Here is an 11,586-nt window from a genome sequence, read left to right on the forward strand (position 1 = left end):
AAGTTCGGTTCTAATCAAAAATGCTCTTTTGATCCCAAATAGAAATTAAATGTTGTAAATATAAAAAGTTATTTCAGCTGGTGATGGCCATGGGCAGGAAAGGCCTCCTGTAGCTGTCTGTACTACAATGAATTTGAAGAAGCCTCTGACTGGAGACACCCCTTCAACGTTTCCACATTTTAAGCACAACATAGCTGAGTTTTTCCCACAATGAAACGTGGTCTTGAGTCTCGACAGAATCATGATGTCGGGATCTGATGTCGGGATCTTGTTCTGCAGGAATATGGAATCTCGTTGGAGTTTCTGGGAATATGGATGGATATAAACTTATTAGAGGCTTCAAAAGGCTGTGACCTGTTGTTCACCTCCCAACAGGTCAAAGACTTGTTGACTTACAGGGAGCACTACAATAAAATGGCTCGGGTGAACGCATTTGTATGTGTTAGAAAGGTCCAGTCAAAGTCTAGATGGAAGTACATTCAACAAGTTGTGACATAACTTAGAGACTCTTGTCACAACGAACGCTTTTCGTTTGCTCCAAATGAGTTAGATTTATTGTCCTGCGAAAGGCGAGAAAAACGAAAGTGACAGTCTGAATGTGCAAATACTTTTTAAGGCCTTGCACTTTGCATTTGAACGCCACCTTCTGAGAACATTCCCCAGGATATGCGTCATCATCTTCATTTCATGCAGATCTTCATGACTAATAAGTCGGAGAAACAAAAGGAAGTACGCAAAGCCTTCTGGGCACATCGAATGCAGCAGAAGAGTAAATACTGCTCTGCCCTTGTAGACCAGACCGTCTGATGACGATTGCATTCCGTCTTTCTCTTCCTGTGATGCTTCAGGCCACGCTCAAGGTGGAGGCTCCTTGCGTCGAGTTTACAAAACACCAGCGCATCACGCAGCGGCGCATTCAGACGAGGAGCCGCAAAACCAGTTCAACCCTCGGCTTGCGATTCCTGGCACTGACCGGGCTACATTTCCTCCAGCATGTGTAAACAATAGAAATATGCAGCTACAGAAGAGGCTGAGGCATCCTGCTTGCTCCGTAAAGCAACACAGCACATACGGGTTTAACAGGACTTTACTCTTTAAACATCGAGTTAGATGTTTACAACTAACCATTAACTGTTTTTATCTTTACGAGTGTATATATTTCCCCTACTGGCTTTGACGACGTCTCTGTTGTGTTCTATTGTTCCCTTTGTTTCCATGAGAAAATAGAAGAGCTTCTTGTTTACCTGTTCTCATTCTAGATAAAAAAAAAAAGCGTTCTAATCACTGCAACACATTAATTAGAAAAAAAAAATCCTCATTTATAGAACATTTGAAATGCAATTTGCGTGATTAGATGCCAACAGTGAACGATTACAAAAATGGTATAATGGAGGCAACTACTCAATCATACTTTAATTGGTATAGCACCTTAAAATGTTGTGGATAACATTGTAAGGAAGGAAAACAGTACCTCCCTCCCTATCTAGGAGAAACAAAGACATCTTATCAAGGTCAATATGCGCTTCAGTGTCAACTATGACACAAACATCAGCACAACTGCCCAGGAGAAAACATCGCCGTGGCCGCCATGTTGACAACAACCAACGAAGAAGACAAAACATACAGACACAAAATGCAGTTTGACTTTTCGTAAAACTAGTAAAATATTTAGTGGAAAATAAAAATGATAAATAGTCCGACAACTAAATAAAAGTATGTTTTATTTATGACAATTGGAATATTTAAAAACCTAATACCAGCATTCTGGTTTTGAAGCAGTTTCAATTGGGATTTTTGTTCTTTTAACTAGAGAAAATAACATCACAACAACAATCCAATGCAACTACATTGTTGGCGTCAGCTTAGAAAAGCCATGTCTGATATTAAATAAACTATTTTTCAGATTAATAAATCCATTTTTTTTACTTAAAGTGTCTCTTAACCCCAAAGCCGGACCAATAAATGACTCCTGTTCATTTCCCCCGAGCTTCAGGCTTTACTTCAGGTTTTTCTCTCTGAGTTTCAGAATCCGTCACTGAGGTGGAATTATAACCCGGCTTGTGTTTTCAGGACAGGCAGCAATATGAAGCTGTTAGTCATCAGAGCACATATGAATGAACTGACACAAGCCTGATTAACATTCAGTTCACTGGCAAGGCACCAAGGCAGGTGTGTTAGGAATATCATTATTTCGTCTACAGGTTTTCAAAACACCACATGAATCCAAAGTAAAGCCAAACAGTTTAAGAAAGTTTTATCTTTAAAAATGACAGACTAACCCTAAAAAGACACCAAAATGAAGAAACTTTTAGAGCATGGAAGCAGTTCCTTCTAAGGTCAGGATTTTTATCTCATTTCCCTGTGGATTATTCTAAGTGCTTTTAACATATAAATAAAAACCTGACATCTTCAACATGTTCACCGATCATGGAATGAAAGACGGCTCAATGTTTATTCTTCTGTGAAAATGCCCAATGGATTGTGATCTAACCAGTTTGTCGCAGTTGCATGCCTCACCCTTTACAACTCATTCCCCCCTGATAAGAGCTTCAGTCTCCTTGAGGAGCGCCGTCCCTACAGCCCCATCTTACTGCTACGTCTAAAGATTTTTCAGGAAATGAAATAAATCCAGATCTTGAGTTTTCTCAGCCCATGTCACCTGAGACATAGAGGGCATCAACACATGGCATTGTCCCCTGAGGCATCTTCAGTCACATGCTCCAAACCTCTGTGACGCACGTAGTTGCTTTGGCTGTTTGTGTTTTACAGTTTGAATCTGAAATTGCTTGACTGTTGTTGTTTTGTTTTTTTTTTCCTCTGATGGATCCAGAGGTCAGGACCTTCTTATTTAAAGGTGTAACCCGGTCAAATGTGTTCCCATAATTGGAGGGGTGAGTGTGTGAAAAGCTATGAAAAATCCTACTGGATTGTTTCTATTTCCTCATTAGTGTTATTCTTTTAGCTCAATGATGCCTATTAGAGTAAATTAGAAGACAAAGGGACGTGATTGTAACTCCTCTGTAACAAATAAACACAATTCTTCACACAGGTGAAGAATTGTGTTTCTTCACACAGAAGCATTATTGTAGAAATGCCGTCTTTATTTTATTTTTATTTTTTTTAACCGTATTTTCAACTTTGACAGAAGTCTCCAAAATGACAAAACAATCGCAGAAATGCTCCTTTTGTTAAAGTTCTGGGAGTCAGTGGGACGGCTCATTGTGGGGTCGGGGAGTGAGGGCGACATAAATAATGCATGATATAGTTGGGGGAGGGAGGAGCAGGAGTTTCGACTCTGTCGGCTGTTCGGCTCCGTTGCGTCACGTTTTTGATTTGGAAAGCGCAGGGACATGGTGCGGATGGATGGCTGTCCACACGGCCACAAGAGGACCAGGTAACCGCGATTTATTGATTTTGAAACATTATTGTTCTTCTTCTTATTATTATTATTCATTATTTCATTGGGGTTTTTTTTTTAATGGAAGATATTCACTGGTTGTTTTTATAAACTGTTGCTGCGTAAATACGAAGATTTTGTCGAATCATTTTACGCACAGCAGTCATCTCAGTCGCTCTTGACTCCTCTCACGTAATGTTGCTCTGTCTGTAGTTAACTAGAACCACTGGCGACTGAGAAGAACAAACCGATTTACCTCTATAAGCATTTTTTTTTTCAGTTTTCAAAAGTTTGTGTGGGAAGAGTATTTTAGTTACACTGAATGGAAATATATATTTCTTTACGTTTATCTAATGATCAAAAAGCCTGTCATAAGTATTCTGTTTTTAGAAGTGGTCCGTTTGACATTTGCTCCGTGCAGACTCAGCAGTCTCAGTCTGCGGCGTGTTTGTGTCACAACAAGACTACAAAAAAAAAGATGATTTAGCATAATACTTCACACAGGATATGAGGGTTTAAATTCATGCGTGCCAATAACCCACCGAGGTTCAAGCTGCGCCCCGAAGCCAGATCGCTTAATCTGACTGGTTTTAACTTGCAGGAGCGGAGATATTATCTTCCACCGGCTGTGATTTGACTGTGCCACGCTGCGTTTCCATCGACCGGATTTATCCCCTTCTTATTCTCCGCTTAGTGGTTTAACAGCAGTAATGCAGAGAGTTAAAGAAACTGAAAAAAAAAGGTCACCCATGTGGGAACGGCGCCGCTCCCTGTGCGATTATTTACCTCCGCTGATGTGTGCAAACACATGGCGCGCTGTTGTGCATTGGATAAAAGGTTGGGCCATTTGCCTATCCCAACGCAGTCTGCTCGGATTTTTACTGTTTCTTGTTTCTTTTTTTTTCCACGGACAGAGAAAAGAAGCAAAGAGAAACTGACTTCGACTGTGCAAACTGAGCTTAGTCTTAAACTGGCGCAAACACACACAAAAAAAAGAAAAAACAGGTGACAGAGGTCAGCAGAGTTCACAGGATTGTTTCGACCAACTTGACCTGCTCCTTGTTTTACTGATAACTTTAAAACGTTTTGCCCTTTCACGTATCTATTTATGTTTTTTTTTCATCACACTTAAAAGTTGCAGATAATAAAGTTAATTTTAATATTAATAACATTGAATGAGTAAAACAAAGAAAAAAAGAAGAAAACAAATAACTCAAATGGTTATATTGATTCCATAAAAAGAAATTCAAACCAGAAAAAGAAAATGCATCTCCTCTTTATCTTTACTTACTGATTGGCATGTAGAAAATTGACTTACAACACTGTAAGAGTCCATCAATAACTGATCCAGCAGGCCACAAAAAATAAACTCTGTCACCACAGTGATGTTTAAGGGGCATTTTGATTTTTTTTGCAAAGTTGGCTTTGATAATTTTGAATAGCTTTTTTTTTTTTCTTGTAAACACTAAACACTCACTTATAAACTGCCTTCTGATTTTTATCGGGTAATGTTTGATGTTAAATCATCTGAAACATTGATGTATGACAAAAAGCATACGTCAATGCTTTTTCCTGCAACAGGGGTAATTTTTTTTCCCCCACAGCACTGTATTTTTTAACAAACCTTATCAGGTATTAATAACAACCAGACTTATAGCCATGCACTGTAATCTTCAGATCCCCTGGGACATTCTGCAGATGGTCTTCCCTTACAGTCTTTTCTGATTTTCTCCACCATAACCTACAGAGTTCAGTTTGAGTTTCTTTCACTCTGTTCTGTTGGGCTCACGTTTAGTTTTCCAATGCAAACTGTTGCAAAGTGTCCTCCCTTGAACAGCTGCTGCAGTCCAAAATGTTCTCTCCTAATATGCAAATCCCGAGTCCAGGACCGTTTCTTCTCCCCAGAGGGAGACACAGTTTGACGTAGATTTATCTCATTAATCAGCAGATCACCCGCAATCCCCATCCTCTGCACCTTTGATACGGGAACATCTGCTTTTCCTGCTGCACTGTTCCAGGACTCTTTCTTCTGTCTTCAAGTTTCACAGATGGGTCTGTAATTGCATTTGTCAGGTTGCGTTATCAAAACACACAGTCTGTTGGAGCCTGATTTATGTCCTCGCCGAGCCCCTCGCATCCCTCCCCAACGTTTGCTCAGCAGGCTTTAAACGCTTCCTGTTGTGAGATGCTGAGATCTCACCGCACCCTGCCCTGGTTTCTCTTTACAGATCTGAGTGCCGGGGGATGACACAAGTCGCTTTTCCTCCCTGGCTCACAGATTACATAATACTGAACATATCTATGTCTGAATCGTATACAGATTGGTGTTCTTGAGGTAGCAGCAGCAGCGCAGCAACAGGGACACACTCTACTATTTGTTTTTAAGGTTTTTAACCACGAGGTGAGTGTTTAATCTTGAATGGGAATTATGACTTTGAGCTCATGTTGACCAAAAAAAAAAACAAAACAAAAAAAAGGCTGTCACACATTAGTTACTTAACTTTCATCCTGATTCTGCACACCCACATACAGAAACTCAGGGGACAGGGAGTGTGTATGGTAGAGACAGAGGAAAGCGCAGTTCCTGGGCTTTCTGAGAATTTGGCTCAATCAGAGCATATAAAACTAACTGAGGGATAACAAATAGGTCACAGAACGGACTCGACCTCTGGAACGCCGAAGAGAAACTGATTCACTCAGGTTTTTTCTGTTGTTCAGAGATTTTGCACAGAAGTAAGTTCATGTTATTTCATCCTCCCTCTAAGAGTCAGAATGTTATGTAATTTCTTAAAAAGATCTTAATCAGAGCTCTCTCTTTATTGTTTAGCTGATTTCTTCTGTCATTTTCTATATAGTTATTTTTCTTGAGAGGGGCATCATGTTGTCCAACGTCTCCCTTTTTAACATCGTTTGACGAATAAAAATCGAAATAGTGCAGCAGGCGATTATTTTTAGCCCGCCTACCTGTAATGGCTTCAGATGTTTCTTAGAATCTAAACGTGAGTCATTTAATCTCACTGTAAGTAAAGCTATTCTGTGAAGGCTTCGGACGTTTGTTTGAGGACATTAGAAAATAAAAAAAGCGTCACGTAGATCAGGGAACGTGGGGTGTTCCTGGATAAATGTGGAGATGTTTAAATTAGGGTTAGGTTTTTAAAAAATACATAAGCTTTTGAAGCGGGAGCAGTGAGGATAATTCTTACTTTGGAGGAGCTGCAGAGAAACACACATTGGGTGTACGAATCACTTATGTACACATTTTACCGAGGAGCAAGTTTAGAGTAAATCCACAATAAATTCAAATGGGTGGAATTTTAAATCTTGTTTTTAATAAATCTGTGAAACTTTTTTGTGTACGGAGAAGCAGCGTAAGCCTCCGATAGCTACTTCATCTCATGTCCATGGATTTAACTGTGCTGCAGCTGTGATTATGCAACACGACACGTTTTCAGTTATTTTCCGCCATTTTGCTTGTCTCAACTTGCGAGAAATTCAAGGGATTGAAGAAGTTTTTTGGTTGTGTGTGTGTGTCTGTTTTTGTTGTTTAACTTCATGCACACGAAAAGCTGTAAAACTTACAGCACAGAAACATTTTCCAGAGCGTGTAGACTGCTTTCATCTCTTTGCTTTTCACGGCAGGTTTCACAGCTTATCTTCTTTACATCTCTGGCAGCCCCTTATATTTTCCATCTTCTTTTGTTCCCCCGTCAGAACAAAGCATGGCTGGGAAGCCTTTTCGGGCCACCTACATCTGGAACAGCATCATTTCCAATCTCCAAAGTCAAGTCGAGGTGAAGCACAGGCGCCACAACCTGAAGTCGTACCATGACTGCTTCCTGGGCTCAGAAGCTGTGGATGTGGTTCTGTCGCACATCACCCTCAGCCGCTTCTTTGGCGACGAGCCGGTGCCTCGACACAAGGCCATCCGTCTCTGTCAGGTCCTCATGGACTCTAAGGTGTTTGAGCCAGTCGGGGTTAAAGTGTTTGGAAAGGAGAAGAAAAGAGACAAGTTTGAGGACAGCAGCGTCAGATTGTACAGGTTCCTGGATCCGGTAACCAGCTCCTCCTTAGCTCTGACCAACACCAACTCTGAGTCCACTGGTACCATCAAGAGTGGCTATGGGTCACCGAACATGAACCAGAGCAGCTGCTCACTAACAAGCGAAAGGTATGGAATCGTATAATAACATCTTATATAAAAGAAGAGAAAGAAAGCTCAAAAAGAGTCCAGGACTCAAGTTTTATTTGTAATGTAAAATAAAAACACAAAGAAGATTAATAACACTTTTATGAAACATCAAAACTCAGTAGGAAAAAAAATAAGCTATAAAAAAAACTAAACAAAGTCTGTGGTTGTGAGTGAGGAGACATTAGGAAACATGCTATAGTTTGGTTTTATCTGGACGTGTAGGAAGGAAATTGGCAGGAAATCCAGAAGCCTAGAAGTAAAGTAAACAATGATGGGTGATTTCAACTTACAAAAATATACTTTAAACTATCATCCTGTCTAAAGAGCAGTGTGGGATATTCTCAATCTTTGCATCTGGAATGGATGGGCGATAAAACAAACAGATACAGAATTCAAGGAAAAAATAAAAACTTCACGAGACAAAGTTTATTACCCTTTTTATGCAAGCAATACACACTTAATTTATGGAAAAACAATTCCTGTAAACCACCATGTGAATGAAAGACAGGTTTAAGGAAGCTTTTTTTTTTCTTTTTCTTTTTGCTGTATTGATTGAGTCTGTTCCTGTAACGAGTCTCTGAACCACTTCCATTGATTGCTCTCTTTATGTAATCCATCAGTCAAGGGGTCCCAAGCTACTCCACCCACTCCCCGGTAAAGAGAGAGAAGCTGCTGGAGGAGGTGCTGGGAAACCTGAACCTCAGCGCCATCGTCACCCCCCAGATGAGCCACCTCGGCCTCTCGCAGGAGTGTAAGCTTCTGTCCTGACACCCAAGGGTGTCGTAAAACAAACCGGTCTAAATGTTTTCATCTGTAAACACTGTAAAGCTGCTGCTTGTCTTTGGCAGGTTTGTGTGAAGTGTGGCACCAGCAGACGGTGTCCAGGCTGCTGCAGCTCATAGAGCTCCCCCTGCTGGAGAGCTTGTTAGACGGCGAGGTCGCGTCACCGTCCTCTCTGCACGGCATGGACAGCGACCCAGACCTGCTGTGTACAACAAGCTACCTGGACAGAGAAGTTCTGAAAGCTTTCAGTGAAGCACAGTAAGTCCTAACTGCGACTTGTGAAAACGTCACCTTTTTATTGGGATTTTCTCGACTTGTAGTTATAATCTGCGAGCTTCTAAAACGACTTCCCAGATCGAAAGCCTAAAATAATTTACCCTTTGATGAGAAATCATGTCAAAATCAGAAGAAATGTATTTTTTCCTTATTTTTATCATGAGCCTGTAACTGACCAGTTACCCTTGGTGTCTCGAAATCCTTCACATCTAAGGCTGTGATTGTAGTACAATTACACACAGTAGATAAGTAGATTAGGGGCCATATGCAAAAACTGCATTGTCCACAGTTAAACTCTATGCCATCTGGGCAAGTCTCATCAACTGCCTTTACATCTTGTTTCAATGTCTGGTACTTAAATAAGAAAAAATGAGTACAAAAAAATAAAATCCATGTTTAAAACTAATTCCTCCCCTTCTCTCTGCCTCAGGGCTGATGAGTGGATGTCGGTGGCGGTGGACTGTCTGGAGTTTCTGCCCGATGAGCTGGTGGTGGAAGTCAGTCGAGGTTTGGCTGCTTGTGAGGACGACTTCGTTCAGTGCAAGAGGTTGCTTTACCAGGTCCTGGTCAGGCATTACGGACAGACGCAGCGGACACCTCTGCTTAATAACTACATATTTGACATCCACTCTGGGATCTCAGAACTACTTGGTAAGCAGTCTTTTTTTTTATGTTCCTACCTTTCAAAATCATTTTTAATGTTGTGTCAAAGAAAGTGCCTGACTTGTAAACTGGCTAAAAGAAGATTTCTATACTACTTACTTCCTTTACAAGAAAAGCATAACCCATAATAATTGCGTGGAAACTAAAGCAGCTCAATTAGGATCATGCAACCAGTTCCTAGTGTTGAAGCAACAACTATTTTCAGTCAGTTTAAAGTTGATAATTGTTCCTGTTGCGTTGTCAGTTAACGGGAAGCTGGAGCTGGCTTTGGAGGCGCTGCAGCTGAGCCTGAGGCTGCAGGACTCCCACAGCCGGGAGGAACTCCGCAGACTGCTGAGATTCATGGCAACTGCGGCCAAACCGCAGGAGGTGAAGCTGCACAAAGAGGTCAGCGGTCCTGCTCGTCCTCTGTGTGCCGCTCTGCGTTCGCTTTTGCTCCTCGCTAACTCCAGATGCTCTTCCCAGATCGAGAACAGGATGGCGGTAAAGAGGGCTTTCTCCAACTCCATTGTGTACAGCGGAAGGCTCTCGAAGGGCAAGGTGGACCTGATGGTTCTGTTCATGATGGATAACCACTGTGATATGTTCAAAGTAAGTGCTCGCGGTTCGTTTCTTAGAAAGGTGATGTCTTTGCTGTCGAGATAACAAATTGGAGTCGATAGAAAGGAGTTCGACTGGACTGAACTGAGTTGAATTTTTCCATCAGATTCCCTCCTCCTTGCACAAGATGGTGGGTGACAGATTGAGGAATATCGTAATGGGGAAGGATCCGGACGCGATAACAGGTTCGTAGGTTTATCCGCTGCTGTAGATTAACAGGAACGACTTGCTCTGCAGTAAGTTAACTTCTTTTCTCTGCTCCTCCACTGCAGGCACGGCGTACTGCTCAAGGCTTAGTGATAAGGAACATTCAGAAAGTGGACAGAAAGCCACTAACGAGGAGATCCTTTCTCTGCTGAGGACAGTTTATGAGAACCCCAAATTCTCCAGGAAGGAGAAGAGGCGACTGCTGGGACAGTTTCACAAAGCTCACCCTGAGACTTTTGTTCAGTACTTTGGAACTAAATTATCTAGTATCAACATGTTGTTGCAGTAATATTTATACAAAGAGTTTAAAAAAAACAAACAAAAAAAACAACTATGTTCACATGGAGTTGTGCAGATAGTAACAGATGACTGAGCAAAAATGTAAGCTATACTATTTAATGATCTATTTAACTATTTTATTTGGTGCAGGTCACTGAGACAAAATGTTCATTTTGATGTGAAAACCACCGATACGTCCTCTGAAATAGAAGAATGTTATTTTTCAAGCTCAAATAGACGTTGTAGGTCTGATTCAGTCAATAGCAAACCTGCAGGTTGGCTGTTTGTGTCTTTCTTGTGCAATAGCATCAGGTAAAAATGTGAAAATTTGACATTGGAAACCTTGGAAGTCCCTTATTCTGCTGTAGCGACAGTGGGGACGTGCTCCTGACTCTGGGTGGTTTTGTTTTCTAAAAAAAAAAAAAAAAAAAAAAAAAAAAAAAAAAAAAAAAAAGATCAAAACAGATGTTGGAGAGGACAATCTCAGCCATGTTTTAGTGGTCTCTTCGGGGTTGTTTAAATCAGGTACAAATAACCCTTCTAACTGGCTTACTGGAAATGACTGGAGTGTTTCCTGCTGGTTTTAAAACATCATGTTTGTATTTCATGTCATCTAAGGTCAAATTGAGATGTAGAACCGAAGCCTTCATGCATCTTTTGCATCAGCTCTAAGAAGACAATGGCATCTGGTATGCCAGCTACAAACTGATTCAGAGTGGATAATTGTGAAAGACAAAGCAATTCTCTGCATGTAAAATGAAGAAAAAAATAAACTTGTGAATTTGTTTCTGTGAAATAAGATATGTCTGAAAGCGATTTTTTTCTCCCCCCTGCCCCCTTTTTCTAATAGTTCACGGTCCTGTTTGTGACAGAAATCCTTTTGTTCCGAGAAGACAAAACCACAGAACCCTTCGTGTGCTTCCACTGCGCTCCAGCTGTAACCCGTTACCACCGAGACACAGAAGAAACATTTCCAGGATGCAAACACACTTACTGCAAGACACGACGGTGCCGTTGGCTTAACTGGTTTAAATATCAGGATGTAAACACTAAAACGAAGCATGTAAACCTTTTCAGTGTCCCATTAGAAACACTAGAGTACAGAGAGAGCCCAGTCTGTTCTCAAATGGGTCCCACTTCTGCCGATTCACTGAAAAAAGCCAACCTTGGAGCATCAGCGATATTTCACGCT

General features: G+C 41.1%; 1 protein-coding gene across 2 annotated transcripts; it reads left to right on the top strand.

Moving 5' to 3' along the window:
* Positions 1 to 3,277: 3,277 nt before the first annotated feature.
* On the top strand, positions 3,278 to 11,193 carry depdc7a (DEP domain containing 7, paralog a). Of its 2 annotated transcripts, none has more exons than XM_016670359.1 (9): positions 3,278 to 3,394; positions 7,106 to 7,565; positions 8,207 to 8,337; positions 8,435 to 8,627; positions 9,076 to 9,296; positions 9,553 to 9,695; positions 9,774 to 9,899; positions 10,015 to 10,093; positions 10,181 to 11,193. In XM_016670359.1, the coding sequence occupies exons 1-9, from the start codon at positions 3,364 to 3,366 to the stop codon at positions 10,402 to 10,404; spliced, it is 1,608 nt and encodes a 535-aa protein (XP_016525845.1). In that variant the 5' UTR covers positions 3,278 to 3,363; the 3' UTR covers positions 10,405 to 11,193. The 2 variants fall into 2 exon arrangements, with proteins under 2 accessions (XP_016525845.1, XP_007549891.1); XM_007549829.2 differs by having other exon boundaries at positions 7,109 to 7,565.
* Positions 11,194 to 11,586: the final 393 nt, after the last annotated feature.

Source organism: Poecilia formosa, unplaced genomic scaffold, assembly GCF_000485575.1.
Source record: "Poecilia formosa unplaced genomic scaffold, Poecilia_formosa-5.1.2 Scaffold33, whole genome shotgun sequence".
NCBI classification, from domain to species: domain Eukaryota; kingdom Metazoa; phylum Chordata; class Actinopteri; order Cyprinodontiformes; family Poeciliidae; genus Poecilia; species Poecilia formosa.